This window comes from Gopherus evgoodei, chromosome 3 (genome assembly GCF_007399415.2).
Source record: "Gopherus evgoodei ecotype Sinaloan lineage chromosome 3, rGopEvg1_v1.p, whole genome shotgun sequence".
Classification (NCBI taxonomy): domain Eukaryota; kingdom Metazoa; phylum Chordata; order Testudines; family Testudinidae; genus Gopherus; species Gopherus evgoodei.
In genome coordinates, this window is record NC_044324.1 from 14,127,194 (window position 1) to 14,147,931 (window position 20,738).

A 20,738-nucleotide genomic window follows, 5' to 3' on the forward strand; every position below is an offset into this window, starting at 1 on the left:
CACCACTCCGCAGTGTTTACTTGGCTAAACTCAGAGTAAAACTGATCTGTGCTGGGAAAGAACCTTCTCCAGACGTGGTCCGAGACTGCGCAACGAACTCCTCCTGGAACTAAGGACCATTTTTCTGCTTCAGTCACAAGGTGTGTTTCACTGACCTGCCTTCTCTAACATGACACGAAGCAACAGATATGTTTAACTAATACAAATAATTAAAATAAACCCTATCAAGGATGTATATTAAAAACAAAACCTTACCAGAACAAGACACTCCCCTCGATGCAAAGGGTGGGAAGACTGGCTGTGTGGCTTTTTGTTTCTTTGTAACAAAAGAAGGCGGCCTGAATGGGGTATTCTTTGAAAAGGGGTTTCTGTTCCTTACTGGTTTTTTGTTACATTACAAACTCTCGTCTTTTCTACTTGGACAACTGAGAACTAGAGGAATTATCACATCCCAAGAAACTGAACACTGAGCAGTTTCAGAAGGGGGGAATTTTCATCCATAAATAAAATCACATTTCTGTCTGAAAATCTTCTCTTTCCGATGGCTCGGACAGATCAGAGACTGGCATGGTTGATCTCTGCCTGGTCAGTTTGTTTGCTCTGTGTGTTGAGCAGCAGAGCAGGTCTGATTGTCCCATCTAGCACCTTGTGACATCACTCACATCTGTGCAAAGTGCCCGTAAAACTCTGCCCTTTGGATCTGGCAGCATTTTCACCCACTTAGCACTCACTTTGCAAAGGTGTCAATGTGGCACAAATTGCAAGGCAGGGAAGAATCAGGTCCTTGGTGTGCATTTTACACCGATTTAGTTAAACCGCTGCGAAAGGAGTATGGACATTCTTACGCCGGTTTAAGCAAGGCTTATTTATCAATTCAGAACAAATGTAGGCTAAACTGAACTAGCCCAATCAAACCAAACTAAGAGAGTGTCTCTACACAGGCGCTTGCACCAATGAAACTAAAATGGTTTCATATAACTGGTGCAAGTTTGTGTAGACACGGCCTCAGTAGACACATACATCTCAGAACAAAGACTGCAGGCCATACTTACAGGATGGGGGACTCTGTTCAGGAAGTGGTGGCTCTGACAAAGATTTTGGGCTCATGGCTAGTTGGCTTCCAGTGTGACGCCGTGGCCAGAAGGATGAATGCAATCCTTGGATGCATAAACAAGGGAATCTTGAGTGGGAGCAGAAAGGTTATTTTACTGCTGTATTTGGCACTAGTGCGACTGCTGCTGGGATCCTGTGTCCAGTGCTGGTGCCCACAATTCAAGAAGGATGCTGACAAATTGGAGAGGGGTCAGAGAAGAGCCTTGAGAATGATTAAAGGGTTGGAGAACCTGATAGGCGCAGGGAGCTCAATTTATTTACTTTAACAGTGAGAAGATTAAGGCATGACTTGATCACAATCTATCAGTACCTACACGAGGAGCAAATATTTCAAAACGGGCTCTTCGGTCTAGCACGGTCCAAAGGCTGACAGCCGAAGCTAGACAAATTCATATGGCAAATCAGGAGTAGGTTTTTAGGGGAAAAAGGAAAAAATTTTGGGAAACAAGAAAATGTGATTATAAAGCCACAATTGCAGGGAGAATCCAGGGGCAGGTGTAGGATGGGAAACTCCTTTGAACTCCTGTTTTGAAGCTGGCAGATGACAGGCCCTCCTCTGCCTGCACAGAGTCACCACTTTCACACACCGGCTGTTTTTGCTGTAGCCTAGTGTTGTTGGAATTGTCCAAAACACAGAATTTTTTCATGCTATTTTAGGTCCCTTTGCCAGAGGGATTTTGCTGGAAGATGAAGCGAGACAGAGCCTAACTGTGGGACATTTCAGCCCCCAAGGAGGACTGGGCTCATGTGAAAATGGGGGGTAATAATCATCTTAACTAGAGTAGGAGCCTCCATGCACTCCCTGAACTGCCTGTATGCAGTGGGCACAGTGGAAATGCCAGAGTTCAAAGGGTTAATGCACCTTCCCCTCCATTCCCATTTCACTCCTGCTGCTGTTTCTTTCTGGGTTCCCCAAGGCTGCCCCACCCTTAGTCCTGCCTGCACGTCAGTACAGCCCTCACCCACAGCCTGAAGGATCGGGGCCCGGGTCTTCCACAGGACAATCCTCACTGAAACGGATTTTAAAAATTAGGTATGCAATGAATCTGTAACCGCCTAGGACTTAAAGGGTCTCCCCATCGGCTGCGCACTATTGGTAACTTAGATGGGCTCACACAGCAGGTCCTCCTCCTCCAGAAGCCCACAACCCCCTGCCACTTGGCTCTAACAGAGAATCTCCTTTAGCTGTTAGCAGTATAGGGCTGAGTCATTTGGATCCTAGGCTCCCACTCCATGAAGTGGGAGAGACACACACAAGCTGGTTCATGACAGGAGCCATTTCCCTTTCAGTTGAGAACGTGCAGGAAAAGTGAAGGGTGTTTGCCTTGATTGTACCTGTCTGTCAATCAGCCCCTTTGTCTTCTTAAATCAGCATTACTGGAAAGGCAAATACGCATCTGATGTATAGGACCCGGCAGCACAAAAATAACTTTTTTTTAAAATATGCATCCAACTGTGATGATTAATTTTACATCTTAGTGCAAAGCAGCCAAAGAGGCAGGCTGACCTGTCTTAAGGCAACTAGGATTCACCTTTCGCAACAAGTTCGGGTCCTACGTTCAAGTACACTTAGTCTGGCTTTAAAGTACAGAAGACCTCAAGCTTGGACAGCAGCTCCTTGCTAAGAAAGAGCTCCCTTAAACTGACCCAAGGCAGATAAACGTGAGTGACACCTGTCACTGGCATAGCTCCGCTTTATGTAGTGGGACATCAACACGCCAAACACACTCTCTCCGGGGTAAGACCTAACCCCCTCCACAAAACTCTAACCCGCTTCTAAAAAGGGAAGCTAAAGCAAAACCCAGCTACCTCTGTGTCCTCCCCGACCTCTTGCTGCTGGAGTCACGGCTCTGAAACTGTTTCCTGAACGTTCTTGAGCCTCATGCATTGTCAAACCCAGGAGGTGAAACTAGCTGAGAAGAAAGAGGGTAGCAAAGAAAAAGTACATTCGATTTGTGTAAATGGCTGAAGGACTGTAGGGTGGTCTCGGGCCATGTAGCTCTGGAAGAGGGAAGACTGCCGAAGAGTCCACCAAGAGGGGTTTTCCTTTAGGATTATTGAGTTCAAGAGACTCGTTTTCATTCATGCAGAAGGCGCGTTTCCCCCTTGGCTCCAGTTGCATCAGGGCTTGGCCTTCTCTCGGCATGCGCTTCGACTCTCAGTATACGCAGAGATCTGGGAACTTCATCTCGTACACCGGGACAGAGTGGTTCTGGGGCTGGCCATAAGCCGCCGTGATGGTACCGGATGGGCTCGGGGGTGGTCTGAAATGCCAGAGACAGAGAGGAGAGAGTTACAGGTGGACTCCCACATTTCATCAAACCGGAAAAACAGGACCCAGCCCGGCCAATGGTTCTGCCCAACTCTGGCTCGCTGTGAAGACTGCAAAAGCTTTCCCCTTCCCAGCTCAGGAGCCTGTCGCCGTGTTACCCAAAGGTGAAGACTGATCACCACTTAGCTGATGCGAAGGCACAAATCCAACGTAGTGACTCCACATTAGGGCCAAACTGGAGAGGACAAGGGGGGGTGCCAGGGTCTAAAGCCCAGCAGAGACAGTGACAGCTTTGGGGAGTCGGGAACATGGGAGAGAACCATATGAAGCAGACGGAGAGGCTGGTGGTATCTCTGCACCTTCCCCCACTGCAGCTGCTGTCCTGTGTACTCCGCTTGCCTGAAGCTCTTTGTGGATGGGGGCCTGTTTCCTCCCACTTTCTGATAGAGCCAAGCACGTTTCCAGTTGTAAAATTGCGGCTGCCTCATGCATGTCTCAACCCACCCCCGGGCTTGTGCCCCAGGGCACAGGCCACCCAGCATTGTAGTTCACAAGCCTCTCCCCGCTTGCAGACTGCTGACAGCCCTCTCCCCGACTGTCCTTTCCCCGACGAGTCTGACACTCACCGGATAGTGATCTCAAAGATCTGGTTCAGCTTGCTCTGCAGCAGCGAGGCCTGCAAGAAACAACAATTCCATTAATCGGAGGCTTCGTGCCCCGCAGAGCTTGTTACAGGGCAGAGCCCGGACACATCGCTTCAGGTCTGCGTTCTGCAAGTCCTTGTGTGGGGTACAGCAGGATGCATAGTGCTGCCGCACGCCAGGGCAGGCGACTACGGAACACACTCCTTCACCCAGAGTCCTCAGTGCACCTCCACAGGACATCTATAGAAAGCCGGAAGTCGTGCTGGTGACGCAGGCACCATGCTTCCCTCCTGCGTCTGTACTGACCAACACCGCAGCATGGTGTGAAGTGGTGCTTTGAGATCCTAGCTTTCATAGGAGATTGGGATCTGGAGTCCAGACTAATTGGGGCTGTTAATGTTTCCCTGACATGTTTCACAGGAACAGGGTGCCCTGGCCAAATTTAGACTTGGATAATTCCCTGCTGTGGTTTTAATTGGATATGGGATTCTCCACTTCCTGTCCCAAAGGGCAGTGCAATTGTGCTGTATGCTGCTTTAGAGCTGCTCCACTCCACCCCCGAGCTGGCAGATGAGATTCTTATCTCTGATGCATAAGGGACTTCAGGGTATTTACACCAGAAAGGTCTAAATATCAGTCACTCACAAAGACCACCTAATTCCGGAGGTCTCTCAGCTTCAGGGAGCTGACGGCTTCCTGTGCTTTCACAACAACCTCTCCCATGCGTCACCAACAGGGATTGAACTCGGAACATAGTACAAAATAGGTCTCCACCATGTAAGCTAAAGGAATAGCTTAGCTGGTGGGTAGCAGTAGTAGGGTATTATCTGCTAGCAAATCAGCCATTAGCCAGGGTAGGAGCCACACTTTGCGGTGTGCTACGCTTTGGTTTTATGACCCATTGGGATGGACCCAGCACGTGCTCCCAGCCTACGTCATCTCCACGGCACTGCAGAGCCGGTGGGTGAGACGTCAAAAGCAGAGACTCACCCGGGCACCGCAGTGAGCCGCAATCTCTTCAAAAGGAGCTTTCTGGAACTTTTCCACCACCAGCCGCCTCCTCTCCCGCTCCTGCTCCTCCACGGCGACGCTGTCTACTAAAGCACCCGGAGGGGACAAAGCAATGGTGAAAAAGCTCTGCGCAGTGCCAGGCACACAGGGCCAGAGTCTCAGTCATTCTGTTCATGGGTTCTGGGGCCATGCACAGACCCTGCCCAGCCCCCAGGGGAACGCATGCTCTGCTATGAGCCCTGGTGTGCAGAGAATACCCAGAGAGCAGTGCCTTCCCGCACCTCTCATCTCCCCTGCATGCCAGGTGGTGAGAGCAGGCTGAGTGCCACACTGCACAGCTACTGTATTTGGATTTGTGGGGATTTTCCCCCTGGGAAAATCAGGCGCCACGTGTCTCATTCTAGGCACCAACACACCCCAAAATCTGGGCACCCAGACTCCGACGCACCCCAAAAATCAAAGGACACATTTGAAAACGTTGGCCTAAGCAACATGCCCAAGGTCAGAAAGAGAGTCAGTGGCAGCAGTTCCTGGTTCCCAGTCCTGTGCTCAGACCACTAGCTGGCCATCTCTCCAGCCCTAAAGGGGTCTCGCTGTGTGAGACTTGCTGGCCAGGCAGTGCGGTGGGCCTGGGGCAGAATTTGTGCCCTGACACTTCCAGTCACATTCATGGAGTAGAACGGCAGAAAGAGGGGATGTTTTACACCCCCTGGACACACACACAATGTGACCAACACAGCTCGATCTTTCCTCTGTGTGCAGACTAACTTAGGCTTAACATAGCAGCATCTGGGTGATAATATACAGCCTGTGGCACACAGAGGGACAGACAAGATGATCTAATGGTGCCGGTCTGGCCTTAAACTCTGTGGCCCTCTGAAAAGATCGCTCAGTTACTTACCAATTGCTTTCTTCAGGGTTTCATATGTGATCTCTTCAGCGGGGGCTCTCTAGGGTTAGGGCAAGAAAACAAAGATTATACCTCCAGGGCAGCTTGTCTTTGAGAGCAGAAGAAAGAAAGGTGACAGGGCGATTTCATTTCAGTAACAGACCATGTTGTTCTAGGGTCTTGATTCCTCCAGTAGCGCAGCTTACCACTAGGAGGCGTTACCTTTCGGGGCTCAGGACAGGGGTACAGGGCCGGCGCTTCCATTTAGGCGACCTAGGAGGTCACCTAGGGCACCAGGATTTGGGAGGGCGGCATTTTGCGCTTGCAGTGGCAATTCGGCAGCAAGGGGTCCTTCCACGCTCCAGGTCGGCAGCGGCAATTCTGCGGCAGGTCCTTCACTCGCTCCGGGACCCGCCGCCGAAGTGTCCCGAAGACCGGGAGCGTGGAAGAACCCCCCGCCACCGGCAGAATTGCCGCCAACAACCGGGAGCGTGGAAGGACCCGCATGTAGGGCGCCAAAAACCCTGGTGCTGCTCCTGCAGGGGTACCTAGGTGAAACTGAATGGCCTGCACTGTACAGGAGATCAGCCTACATGGTCCAATGGTTCCTTCTGGCCTTAAAAATCTATGAAGGTGCCGACTACGACGACCACCTTTTCGAAAGGCAGAAGCAGGACACATGCAGGAGCCCCGCCCTTCTGTGGCTCCACCCTCTGCTCCTCCTCTCCCCCAGAGGCCCCACCCCCTGCTCCTCTTCCCCCCAGGCCCCGCCCACTAGCCAGGCCAGAAGCCAGAGTCAGGCCGTGGTGAGAGCTGCTGCCCAGGGAGGCGCCCCAGACCCTCCACCTGCCCTGGTCAGGGGGCTCGAGTGCCTGAGAGCAGCCCCTGGCCCATATCCCCACCCCCTCAGGTGCACTGCCTAGGGCAGGTGATGGGTGCAGGACTCCCCAGGCGGCTCTTACCATGGCTCAGCTCCAGCTTATAGCCTGGCCAGGGGTGGGACCTCGGGGAGGTGATGAGAAAGGAGGGGCAGGGCCCTGTGGCAAGGGGGGGCTAAGGCCCACCTCAGCCCCCCAACACGGGAAGAGGCTGGCACCGCCCCTGAGCCTTGGGCAGGTGCAGGGGCACCACAGGGAACGTGGGACCAGGACATGAAATGTACATTTCGGGGCCGTCCTGCCCATTTCGGGACGGGTGGTCACCCTAGTGCCGACAGGTAGGAAGCCCAGAATCTATGGAAAAAGGATAAACACAAAGCGGCTGCCCAAGCAGTGGCTTTCAGAGAGCGAAGCAATCAATCAAACACGCTCTTGGAAGGTAAATGCTGGAGAGAACAGCCACGTGGGAGCTCTTCCTCCCCCCGAGGATGGGACACCAGCCATGGTTACCTGGCCCTGGCTGCCAGCAGGGGCACCAGGCTGTAATAATTCAGGCATAGGACGCTGGTGGGCACAAGGCCTGTTCACCTCGCCCTGCTGAACACGAGGAGTGAATTATTACCCCATCACTCATGGCCTGCAATGCCCAGATGCAGACACAGAGTGCTTGGCCGGGCATACTAATGAAAAATTATCCGGTGCTTAAGTATGTCGCATTATCCTGTTAAAACAGGAGCTTATGGGGAGAGAAGGCAGGTCAGGAAATGGGAATGTTTGGCACTAGGGGAAGGCTCGGGCCTGTCTTTTATAGGTATTTCACTCCCACAGAGCCTGTGCATTCAATGTAGCTGGAACCACAGCGAGGATCTGTATTAAGACCAAATTCTCTGAAGATCTTGGGGCTCCAGGGAGGTTTTAGTCTTTGGGCATGGCTACACTTGCAGCTGTACAGCTGTGTGAGTTAAACCAGCCCTCGGAGAGCACAGAAGGGAAAGCGCTGCAGTGTGTCCACATTGTCAGATTCAAGCACACTGACGTGGCCACATTAGCAACTCTTGCAACAGCCGCAGAGAGCAGTGCATTGTGGTAGTTATCCCAGCATGCAAGTGGCTGCAACATGCTTTTCAAATGGGGGGGCGCAGTGTGACAGGATGTGTGTTGTGTGTATGTGGGGGGGAAGAGAGTGGGTTTTTGGGGGGCTGAGAGCATGTTAGCATACTGACTTGTAAGTTCAGACAGCAGCAGACCCCCCCCACGCCCCTGTCTCTCTCTCACACACACACACAGCATTCCACACTAATGGATCCTTTGTCCCAGAGCAGATAAGCAGCCATCTGTCAGAAACAGGGCTTGAAAGGGGATATCCGCATTCCTGCAGCAATTCCAAAACAATGAGAAGAGTGGCCACTTGACTTCAGGGGATTATGGGACGTTTCTGGAGGCTGATCAGAGTGCAGTAATGCAACACCTCATTCACACTGATGCCCGGGCATTTCCGCTGAGGCACACCAAGCCTTATGCTTCTCACTGAGGTGGAGTTCCAGGAGCGCTCTAGCCATGGAGTCAGAGCACTCTACGTGCCTTGCCAGCGTGGACGAGTTGTGGGTTAGGGCGCCCAAGGCTGCTTTAATGCACTCTAACTCGCAAGCCCTGAGTCTCTCTCTAACCACAAATGCACCGTGGAGTAAAGTCCACGGCTGGTGAAGAGCGAATCTCAGATGCCAGGCGAGTAGGGAGGGGCATATGGGAGTGGGTCTTCGCCAAGATCTCAACCCGGTGGAAAGAAGGGGGAAAACGTTCTTGGGGACGGTGAAAGTGAACGATGAGGGGAGATGAAAGAGGTACCCACACACAGGCTGTCTGCACAGCACCCACGCTAGGGGAGATGGGAACACTCTGTAAGCATGGGAGGGGGGAAGAGAGAATGTTCTGAATGGGGCTAGAAGTAATGGGCTCAGGGAAACGTCTGCAGGAAAAGCTTCCCAGGCAGGAAATCGTCTCCCTCTGGGTTCACCCTGCATGATCTAATAGGGCTCTGCCATCCCTAGATTTGATAGGAAAATGGCTGTCCCAAGCAAGCACCCCCCTGCCGATCCAGCTGGCTCAGGACACTAGGCACCAGCAGAGGAGCTGTCTAGGCAAGCCACAAAAACCACCCCTCCTGCTGGTGACATGGTGTAATGACAAGGACCGTTCTCAGAATGGCCTGAGCAGGTGGCCAACGGGCAGCCCACGGTACCTCCTCTTTCTCGGGACTGTTCCTCGATTCCACTTCGACCTGAAGAGAAATGGTCTCACCGATGCTCTTCCTCTTGGACAGCCGATCTTCCTCTGGAAAACAGGGGGAGCCAACCCGTCAGGAAGGCAGAGAGGGGAGACGCCGTTTGGGAGGGGGGCTGTCTGGGTCAGAAGAGGGAAGGATGCAGAGATTGTGGAAGCTCCTTTGCTGGAGGTTTTCAGAAGGAGGCTGGAGCCATCTGACCGGCATGGTTTAGACCCTACAAATCCTGTGTCCCAGCAGGGAGTAGATCAGGTGACCCTTTCGGTCCCTTGTGACCCTACGGTTCTACTTCTCTCTCTCCTGTAGTTATTTGGTCCCTGCTGCCGTAGTGTCAGAGCTGCTCACAGCCCCCTGTGAGGCAGGCCAATGCAGTTATCCCCATGGCACAGGTGGCGCACAGAGACTAAGTGACTTGACCAAGGACACGCAGGGAGTCTACGGCAAAGCAAAGACTCAAATCTCGGAAGCTTGCAACTGAGCTATGCCACTTGCATGGCAGGGCACTGCAATGGAAAAGGCCGCAGCACGCAGGGATGCTCTGTACCATACCTGTCAGCTGGGGGATGTAGGGGGTGCTGAGCCGGTCTGAATTATAACCGCTGCCTCCCAGCACCTCACTGATCTTGCTCTGTCGGAAGAAGACCTCGGGCACTAAGTGATCCAGGCTCTTCGTCAGCCTGTGTGATTGAACAGGGAAGAAAACAGGTGACGACACTGGCACGTTGCAGTTTGGGTTACCTGGGCCCTTGCTTTTCAGAGGCCTGCAGGGTTTCCAAGTGAACAGTTGGTGTTGGTCCTGCTTTGAACAGGGGGTTGGACTAGATACCTCCTGAGGTCTCTTCCAACCCTAATCCTCTACGATTCTATGACTGGGACTGCTCTACCTACTTCCAAGACAGCCAGATCAGTTCAGGTGGGCACAGAAGACCCTGACCATGAACCTCCTCTGATTCACACCAGCTACAGCAGAGCGACACTCGTCTAAGCAAGATCAGAACCAGGCCCCTCGGCATTTCTGCCTGGAGGAGGAGATGCCACCACCTGGGGAGAGAGCTGATGCACGTTCTCTTGACTCAGGGGAGGAAAGGAAATGACTCTGCTGGAAGGTTCCCCTGGCAGCTGCTTCTCCAGGATTCCTCCTTCAACTCATCTGGAAATTTGAACCCACACAAAGGCTGATAATGGAGAACTATAAAGGCCACAGTTGGTCAGCGCACAACTGCAGGTGACGGTTCTGACAGGTGCAGCAGCATTTCTGCCGCCGCTCTGAGCTCAAACCAAGGGTGACAAGTGTCTTTTACAGCAGGGGGGCTTACCGGGGTGTCTCCACAAACACATCTTCTGGGAGTAGGTATGGCGCCTCCTTCTGCCTCGTCTCGAGGACCTAGCAGGGAGGGGATGGAAGAGAACCAGTCAGTGGCTTATCCTCTGCGTGGCAAGTTAATCAACTTAGCAAATATCCATGGGAACCGAATGTTCAGACTTCTTCGTTGAGGCCAGTTTAGTGCTGGGGACAGGGGCATGATGGACAGCCCTGGAGACAACAATCCTCTAGCTGCCTCCAGAACAGGCGCTGTGTGGGCAGAGGCAGCTCAAGCCCCCTCAACCCCCTCCACACACACACCCCCTACCTCACCACTGGGCCTACCTCCACTCTGCCCTGGAGCGACCCCTTCTCAGAGTGGGAGGGGAATTCAGTCTTCAGCTTCCCTGCTGAGACAGTCAGTGAGGGGGCCAGTAAGTGCTACCTGCGGGGGTGGATTTCCTGAAGGAGGACTTTTCAGCTTGGAAAAGAGGAGACTAAGGGGGGATATGATAGAGGTCTATAAAATCATGAGTGATGTGGAGAAAGCGAATAAGGAAAAGTTATTTACTTATTCCAATAATACAAGAACTAGGGGTCACCAAACGAAATTAATAGGCAGCAGGTTTAAAAACAAATAAAAGGAAATTCTTCTTCACGCAGCGCAGTCAACCTGTGGAACTCCTTGCCTGAGGAGGCTGTGAAGGCAGGGACTGGAGGTTACGTCCATTAATGGCTATTAGCCAGGATGGGTAAGGAATGGTGTCCCCAGCCTCTGTCTGTCAGAGGGTGGAGATGGATGGCAGGAGAGAGATCACTTGATCATTGCCTGTTAGGTTCACTCCCTGTGGGGCACCTGGCATTGGCCACTGTCGGTAGACAGGATGTTGGGCTGGATGGACCTTTGGTCTGACCCAGTATGGCCGTTCTCATGTTCCCTCTGGTCACAGTTGACCAAGACCCTCCAAACACACTGCACACAACCCAGCCAACAGGCATGATTTTCAGTGGCTTCCAACCTGGGCTGGATTTGACCTGGTGACCTAGAGCCAGGCCAGTGTCTGGTGTAACATTACAGACCTTGGGGGAGTTCCACCAGCCATGGGTTTGGCTAGGTAACTGTGCCACTGGAAGTGCATGTCTCCCACTGAGAGCCGGGTCCCCTCCGCCCCGCACAGAGTACAGCTAAGGGCCGAGGGGGGGTCCACGCCGCACTGACCTCGTGGATGTGCTGGCAGAAGGCGGGCACCGTGGTGAGCTGGCTGATCAGATTCAAATAGGCGGCGCCGAGGGCATAGAGGGCGCAGCGGTTGTACACAGGCAGGTTATCCTCGTTGATCTGGGCGATCTCCTGCAAAGCGCACAGACAGGGAGAGACCCGTCAGCATGGCCCGGACCGGTGAGCGGGTTAGTTTGTTAGCCAAGCAACGACAGGTGGATGGGGAGACAGCAAACTAACTGGCAGGGGTTGGGATCAAAAAAAGGAGTCACAGGGCGGCTGGCACTTTAAGGGGAGTTCGGCCCAGTCTCGTCTATGACCGATTGTTATTTTTCCCCGAGGATGCTCCACCCCGAGGGCCCTGCCCCTCATCCCAAGGCCTCACCCTCACTCCGCCTTTTCCTGTCCCCACTCTGCCCCCTCCCTCAAGGCCTCACCATCACTCCGCCTCTCCCTGCCCCCGCACCGCGCCCTCCTCCATGGTCCACGCTCGCTGCCCTCCCCCAACTGCCAAACTGCTGATCTGCAGCCCCACGGATCAGCTGTGTCTGGTGGGTGCTGAGCACCCACTGTTTTTTTCCCTGTGGGTGCTCCAGCCCCAGAGCACCCACAGAGTCGGTGCCTGTGCCTGTGACGGATCAGCTGCCTCCCAGCCAGCCATCAGGTGAGCCTACAAGCCAGCAGTGGCTCAGTTGGGATGGAGTGGTACTGGTGCAAGATTGGTTTCTGTGGCAGGAAAGTCGGATGGTGGAAAGCTGAAGGCAACAGAGGGGCCCCTACAGAAGACCCCTGGTTAGCCGGGAAGAGATGACTGATGTGCTGAATTTACACAGAAGAACTAAAGCTCAGGGCCTGAAATAGACTCCGGTGTGACACTGGTTCCTTCCTGGGCAGCCAGGCCGGCAGCCTACAGCATGGATAGGATATGAACATCCTAGTGGGTGGTCCAAAACCATGTGAATTGAGGGGAGAGCCCATATAGCTGCTTCTCCACCTCAGTGCTAGCCCCATGTGGACAAATGCCGAGAGGTCTACGTGCCACACTGATTTAGGCTCAGAAGCTAGATGTCCTTTTAACCACTTCGCGCATCTTCTCTGTCTACTATTAAGTAGATGTTCCATTGAAACCAATGCATCACATAAAAGCAGTAGCTAAGTTCGTCTGCATTTGCCGAACATACGGCACTATGTTTCCAGCTTATTACCAGGTGGCTTTGCTCACTGACATTTGTGTGTGTGACAGATGAGTGGCAGGGCAGGGCTGCTGTCATGTTAGTGTTTTGTTTTCTAGTCTGGGTTTACTGGCTACGTTGCATTTACTGGTTCATTTTTGTATTGCTATTTATTCCATTGTCTAAGGTACCCAAAGGCTTCTGGGTACCTATGCGGAGAAATAGAAGAATATTATAACGTTAATCGCAGTGAAAGGCTAAAAGAGAAGAGGAGTTGGTACTGCCTGGGCAAACATGGAAGAGAAACGGTTCTCAAATATTCATTCAGATTTTGAAACTTGACTGTGTTCGAGGCTAAGATGGTGGAACTTACAAATCAAGGGGGCAGAATGAAGGTGCTGCTGTAATTCCCATATTACTCCTGAAGAAATTCTGTGCCAAAAAAAGTAAAAAATTCTGCACAAGTTTTAGAATTCTGCATATTTTATTTGTCAAAATAACACAATATGACGACACCATTTTCAATTATTTGCTGACAAGTACACCTCTACCCCGATAGAACGTGACCCGATATAACACAAATTCGGACAGAACGTGGTAAAGCAGCGCTCCAGGGGGGTAGGGCCGTGCGCTCCAGCGGATCAAAGCAAGTTTAATATAACGCGGTTTCACCTATAACGCGGTAAGATTTTTTGGCTCCTGAGGACAGCGTTCTATCGGGGCAGAGGTGTATTTTGAAATAAATTACCAGAATAATTGAAAATGGTGTGGTTATATTGTTACTGTGTTATTTTGACAAATAAAACATGCAGAATTTTGCAGAATTCTAAGAATTTTAAGTTTTGGTACAGAATTCCCTCAAGAGTACCGGGGTTGTGTGTGGCACAAGCTGGATGCAGGCAGTTTGGTGGTGGGGGGGGTGTACAGGGTGCAGGGGGGATCTGGGTCAGGGGGAATGGGACTCTGCAGGGGAGTCCAGGTGAAGGTAGTTAGGGCTCAGTGGCAGGGGGGGTGGAAATCAGGGTGCTGGGGGAGTGGGTTTGGTGTGGGGGGTCAGGGGACAGCTGGCTGGGGCTCAGTGGGGTAAGAGGCTGGGTGTCAGGGGCTCCTAATGCAGGGGGTGAGGCTTAGGGAGGTGAAGGTCTGGGTGTCGGGGGGAGTTAGTGGAGAGTCTCCTGATGCAGAGGGTGTCACTCAGTGGGACTCGAGTTCTGGGTGCAGGGGTGTGTGAGGCTTGATGGGGAGATTGGGTGCAAGGGGGGGTACATAGGGGGAGCAGCTCCCCGCACAGTGACTCTTTCCCTGTGGCTGAGGAGTAATGGGGCCAGGAAGTGGGGAGAGGCGTCACTGTATGGAAGGCTACTCCCCCTGTCCACCCAACCCCTGTGCATCCAGACACACACACCCACACCCAACCCCCTCTGCCGAGCCTCACACCTGCACCCAGACCCCCTCCCTCCCTGCAGAGCCTCCTCTTCCCTCCGCCCCCCTCCAGTGTAGAGCTTCCGGCAGCTGGGGGAGGTTCTTGGGGTTGATCTGACCCAGCCCCAGCTGCCCTGTGCAGGGGAGAGGGAACTCTGACTCTGTCGTCCTGCTCCTCCCCTTCTCTTCCCCCGCCCAGCCAGGACTAATGTCCGTGGGCAGCCGGGACATCCCCAGATCCCCACCACTTCCCCTCGCATTGACTTATCTCTCTCCCAGCTGCCTGAACAGACGTGCCCACGCTGCCGGGGAGGGGGGAGTGTGCACTGGTGCAGCTTCTCTTTGTTTCCACACACAAAAAACATTTTTCTGTGGGGAAGCAAAGAGAATCTGCGGAGGGGGATATTTCTGCACATGCGCAGTGGCATAGAATTCCCCCAGGAGTCCCACGTCACACTTCTTTCCTGCAGCCCCTCAGAATGTGCATTGTACCAAGCTCGCCACACTGAGCCAAATCTGGATCTTATTTGCACGGATAAAAAACTGGAGTAACCCCGGGGGCCTTCCCTAACTCAATATCACAGCATCCATCTGGGGAAGGTAAGCATGACAGACATGGAGTCGCATCCTGATCTCCACTGGGCCCATGTAAAACTCCATTAAGTCACGCAACATAACAGAGCCCAGAATCCAGCCCTGCTACATTTCTTTTCACCCACTAGCCAATGTGGAATTTACCCCACTTTGGTCTGCCTGCTCCATGCCTAGCTGAGGTCCTTGCGTCAATCCCGTCTTTGCACCAAGGGGAGAGGAGCCCTCTACACTGTGGGCCCTGCCCCCAGGCCCCTGCACTAGTCACACGATCCTACCTGCACTGCCAGCACCAGGCGGATCAGGTCCACCACCACCTCTTCGTTGGCCAGCTCGATGCTAATGAGTGCCAGCATGCTGTACAGCGCCTCGTAGTGTGGCTGCACGTTGCTCTCCTCTTTGCTCGTCAGGTAGATGTGTCGGTAGAGCTGCTGGGAATGCTGCCGGGGAGAAGAGAGCGCGGCACCACGTAAATGGAGCCCAGGGAAAACATGGGTTCTTGTTCGAGAGGCATAACAGGAGCCAGCCAAGCACGGCACAAGTCGCAGCGGCAGGTGCTTCTAGCCAGCCTTCGCTAGGTACTAGAGACGTTAGCCCCATGGCAACTCTGTTCTTGGGGAGACCCTGCCTGGCTGCGTTCTGCCTTCGGTTGCACTTACAGCTCCCACAGGCAGAACCTGCCCCACTGACCTTCAAGGGAGAGCAGTTCCGCCATTGGCGTCTGATACTGTGAAAGGCCGAGCCCCTTCTGTAAGGAGCTGAGACCCCTCAACTCAGCACATCTCAGAGCCTGGCTCCTGATTCCAAAATACATCCCCAGTCCAGAAAGCACACAAGGCCCACTGAAGGGATGCAAGCACTCCCGTATGCAAGGCTGCAGGCCCTTTGCCGTCCGGCTTTCCTCCAGCTTCCTAGCTAATGTTTCAAACTAGGCTCCTTATCGGTTGTGTAAGGCAGATCAGCAGGGATTTGGAAGCTTATTCTCCTACTGCCAGAATCTGTGGGTTTCAGCCTCAGGATCACAACCTCAGCATCACGTCTGAGGAATCCAGAGAGTTTCTCCAGTCCTAAGATTTCATTGTCAACTTGAACTCGCTTTTCTAGTTGCAAAGGAAATCTTGTGCGTATAAACAGGGTAGAATCCCTGTTATACAAATGAGGTGACCAGAGCATTGATGAACAGAAGGCACATGTGGAGTTTACTAGATAGAGTTTTCAGATCCTTGGGATTCTGTGGTAGTTGCAATGATTGAATGGGCGGGAAGAAGTAGGTTCATTTACTCTATAACAATGGGGAATATGCAGGGCAGGACACTGCGTCAATGATCATTGTAAGATTATTTGTAGCTGTGAAATTATCCAAGGTAAATGCTGCCTCTGACAATCTACTGGTTAACACTGCGCACATTGTCAGGTACTACAGCATTTTGTGAAACAACACAAAGGATTCTGTGGGGGATCAACTCATAAGAGAAAACAATGGATGGTCTGGGGATACAAAAGAGCATTCGCGGTGCAGTGAGCAGAGATCAGCTGTTAGAATCCAGTCAGCGTATCTCACACGATCACTGGGTGCTCCCAGGCACCGGTGGACTGAGATCTTTCCTCTCTTCTCAGTCACGCTGCTCCATGACACAGGGAACCGGGCCACACTCCTTATCTGTGTCACACGCATTCTGCGGGAGAATGAGCTGGCACAAGAGCTGGCCAGCTGCTACCATCGAACAAGCCCCAGCACGTACCTTTTTCATGAAGACAGTATCTTGGCGGGAACACTTATCCACTTTCAGCTTCAGGACAGAGATGTCATTGATGGTGCTGCAGTTAAAGAGACAAGGGGAAGGGAAATCTAGGACCTAGATGCAGCGGAATATTGTAGGAGGATGAGAACTGTCCTTCCCTTAGCTTTCTTGATAGAATACAAATCCCCTCCTCCACTTGCCCAGCTACAGTGCCACCCACAGGGAGTAAACTTGTCTGGCAAGAACCAATGCTGGAGGCTTGTGGCATATTTTTAAAGAAAACTGAGCTACTAAGGGATGTAAAAAACTAAGCTATCACCTGTCCATAGTCATCTGCAGTAGCCCTGTCCTACTCCCACTCCTGCGCTTCTGTTTGTGGTTACCGTCACTTGCATGTAACAGCATCATCTCAGCTGTAAACTCCCCGACTGAGTGTCTGGTCTCTGTGTTGTGTGAGGCTCCTATGTTGGGTATCTCGGGTCTGTGACATGAACACAGGCACTAGGAGGAGTACTAGATAGGTTTCATAGGCATTAATTAATCCTCACAACAGCCCCTGTGAGAACAGCATGTATCAATCCCCATTTTACAGAAAGGGAAACTGAGGCACAGGACGATTAATGCTCAGCATCCCAGAGGAAATCAGCAGCAGGCTCAGTAGCCAGTAGCTGCTGGTTCCCAGTCCTGGGATTACACCCCCAGATTATGCCTCTTGACATTTCTTTACGAACATTAAAACTTAATTTTTTGAAAAAGGACTGTCCTAATTTCAGGAAACATGCGTTAAAGGGTGCACACATGCCTGTCATAACGCGTAGGTGCTACCACCACCCGCCGGTGCCTGACGTAAAACCAGACTCTGATCCCAGCCACAACCCTTCCGCGTGGAACACGCCAGTGCACCTGATAGTTGAAAACTTGGGCCGGTTTCCATGGCGGTCAATGAAGCTGATCAGTATCTCGAGGACAAAGAGACGCAGGTCGGCGTCTTCCATCAATGCAGCCGAGAGCAACCTGTCCAGGAAAGAGCTGGGCAGGGCCGTGAGCATGTTACTGCACTGGAAGCCCGTGGAGACCTGCAGGGTGCACAAGGTGGAGGGACAGCAGAAAGGGGATATTAGCCAGTGGGAGAAACATCCCATGGACAGGAAAGCTGGGGGATGGGCGGAAGAGAGTCGCTGGCCTGCAGAGGAACTGCCTGAGCTCCACTGTAACCCCTTGTGGCATGGGGAGCAACTTGGCATGGGAGCTTCCAGGCAACCCCTGGGCTGGCGCAGAGATAGGCTGCATGGGGAGTCATGAAGGGCAGCGACCACTAGTCCTGCCCACAGGCCGGGGCTGCACCGGCAACCCACACAGCGTCCCTAGCTTCGAAAAGCCAGAAAGAGGGACTGGAACTCAAACCCATGTGGCACAGCAGGGTACTAGCCACAGAGCCACCCAGCCAGTCCTTGCTTTGGTACATTGGGTTTGAACATGGGTCCTGTTCTTTGCAAGAGGGTGAGCAGTCAAACCTTCCTGAGGACGGGCAGGTGCCCGCCCGCCCGCCAGTCACCGGCTGTCCCGGGCAAGGCCTATGCTGAGACTGCATAGGCCACACCTGCTAAGGGACCCCGTTCGTACCTGCAGGAGGGATTTCAGCAGCATTATCTGAGTCAGGCGATTCCGATTCTCCCTGCGGGGGACAGAACCCAAAGGTGAACTCTGCATGGAAAAGACTTACAGAAACACAACGCAATCAGTCTAGTCTCCACGCCAGGGCCGGGCAGGAGTGTTCCCTAGGGGATATTTCCTAGTGTCTCGGCCAGGCGAGTTAACAGCTCAAGCAACGGTGGCCACAGCACTAACCTTAACACTGGGGCACTCGCTGCTCAACAGATGTCATTACCCTTGGCTTCTAGTCAGACCCCTGCAGGCCACCAGATGTAATTCCTCTCCCTCCTTAGTATTCAGATCCTTCTATTTGCAGACAATGATCCCACAATCACCCCCGGTCACTGCACAATCAAGCTCTCCAGATTGTGGGCTTCATTCCAACACCACTTCAGTCTTGTACCAGTGCAATACGACTGAGTGCAGTGGAGACACGCCGGCTTTTCACTAGCCACTTGGGCGTAACACACTCATTGGCCTCTGCTCTGTAACGAGGCACCAACCCAGGTTTTCATCATTTCATTTTTTGAGGTAAATAAGACAAATCCTGAGGTCCCTATGGGGGGCGCTGGTCTCCACTGGGAATGGACATCGGCATAGCGAAGTCTCTCAGGGATGTGAAAAATCCACATACCTGGATGCAGTTAAGCCAGCCTAACCACCCTGTACACAGCGCCAGGTCTTCTGTCCACCTAGCTACTGCCTCTCGGGGAGGTGGATTAACAGCAGCGAGTGGCTACACGGACATACTACAGCAGCGCGGCTTTTAAGCGTAGACACAGCTGGAGTTTTAACTCCGTCAGTGCTCACTGGGTTAATTAACATCACGGGGAGTTTGCACAAAAACGCGATCATCCTTCAGCCATTTACAACACTTCTCTCTGCGCCCTCTATCTCTGAACTCTGAGGCTAAATCACATGGCAGGAAGCCCTGTCCCACAAGGATCAGTTGTGAGCTGTGACTTCCGTAGGAGCAAGGGCAACCCATGGGTAAAGGGCCAGTTCACACCCACGCACGGAGTCAGCTTCATCTTTCCCGCAGCGTCTAGTAAGATTTGAAAACTCTCAGGGATGAAGCCAATCAGCTGATAGCAGAGCTGTGCTAAGTGGCTGCTGTGACTCCAGTCTGCCATCACAGTCACTGAGTGTGGCAATGCCTGGCTTTCACCCGCAAGGGGCCACCGGCCTGATTCTGATCTCACAGCAGGGGCACCCGGTGCAAATCAGGAGCATCTCTGCAGAAGTCAAGGGAGTTACACCAGCGTAAACGAGGCTGTCCATACGAATCCGGTTACATACCAACTTCTAATGGTCTAGTCGCTGTATGAATCTAGCACCACACTCCAAGCCTTTTTGCCTAGTATCTATAGCATCGCTGCTGCCACCATCCTAGCTCCAAATAGCAGTTTCTTCTATTTTGTTCCTCCTCTCCCTTAGTCTCCTATTTTTTTTCCATAGCAAAGAACTAAATAGCATTATTCTACTCCAGGGGTAGGCAACCTATGGCATGTGTGCCGAAGGTGGCACGCGAGCTGATTTTCAGTGGCGCTCATGCCGCCCAAGTCCTGGGGGGGCTCTGCAATTTCATTTAATTTAAAATGAAGCTTCTTAAACATTTTGAAACCTTATTTACTTTACAATAGTTATTTACTACACAACAGTTTAGTTCTATATTATAGACTTATAGAAAGAGACCTTCTAAAAACATTAAAATGTATGACTGGCACAAGAGACCTTAAATTAGAGTGAATAAATGAAGACTTGGCACAGCACTTCTGAAAGGTCGCCGACCCCTGTTCTACTCGCTGGGGGTCAAAGCTTTTCACACAAACTAGCCACGAGCTTGAATGCTGCTCTCTGGGCTGTTATGTTAACACAAATGGGCTGGCACTTCATTCAATACGACACAGTTATCGGTGGTGCCTTAAGATTCGACATGCCCCCTTCTACAATGAGAACCACAACGGCTTGGCCCACCTCTCTGGAAAGCTACAGAGAGATCTATGACCTGCTTTCATGGCTTTGTCCTTCTAGCGCCCTTAAGCCCTTCTAATTAAGCCACGAGACAAATTAGAAGCAGCAGGGCGTTCGTCACTAAAAGGAGAACAGGCAGCTCCTGCACTGTCCAGCCTGACTGACATCTAGCACTGACAGCCCTTTGGGGGGACCCATTTGTGCTCAGCAGCGAGCGGCTGCGGTTCTTGCCTGATCTCTGGATTGAGGTCGCATCCCTCGTTTTCAGTCCCTTTCCCAAATTTACTTGTACCCGGCTCTAGTCACTGGCCAAGGCTGAACTCGTGACCTGACTTACAGGGACGTCGTCTTATCTCCAGCTGTTGTGGTCTGCAGCTGTAAGGCCCCCCCTCAGCACAGACATTCCCTCCTGGGTAGGACAGACTTCTAGCACTAGGTTCTGAGGGCCAAATTCAGCCCTTTTACTTCCCCAGGAGCCAGGCCCATCAAGCAGAGCACAGAATTTAGAACGTACGTCTATGGACACTCCCCTTTGGAGTCAGTTACTTCAAGCGGTCGGGCCGGAGAGCGGTCT

General features: G+C 52.5%; 1 protein-coding gene across 7 annotated transcripts in view; it reads right to left on the minus strand.

Annotated features, from left to right (window-relative positions):
• Positions 1-1,264: 1,264 nt before the first annotated feature.
• EFR3B (EFR3 homolog B) overlaps positions 1,265-20,738 on the minus strand; it is a 152,249-nt gene continuing 132,775 nt past the window's right edge. For 5 of the 7 annotated variants that reach the window (XM_030555128.1, XM_030555129.1, XM_030555130.1 and 2 more), the window contains 12 exons: positions 18,161-18,212; positions 17,441-17,613; positions 16,538-16,613; positions 15,074-15,235; positions 11,611-11,742; positions 10,405-10,472; positions 9,638-9,765; positions 9,047-9,138; positions 5,942-5,990; positions 5,020-5,126; positions 4,012-4,061; positions 1,265-3,377 (listed from right to left, as the gene is read on the minus strand). In XM_030555128.1, the coding sequence (XP_030410988.1) occupies positions 3,272-3,377; positions 4,012-4,061; positions 5,020-5,126; positions 5,942-5,990; positions 9,047-9,138; positions 9,638-9,765; positions 10,405-10,472; positions 11,611-11,742; positions 15,074-15,235; positions 16,538-16,613; positions 17,441-17,613; positions 18,161-18,212 (1,195 nt within the window). In that variant the 3' untranslated portion in view covers positions 1,265-3,271. The remainder of the gene's footprint in view (positions 3,378-4,011; positions 4,062-5,019; positions 5,127-5,941; positions 5,991-9,046; positions 9,139-9,637; positions 9,766-10,404; positions 10,473-11,610; positions 11,743-15,073; positions 15,236-16,537; positions 16,614-17,440; positions 17,614-18,160; positions 18,213-20,738) is intronic. The other 2 variants (XM_030555132.1, XM_030555134.1) reach the window with 1 other exon arrangement.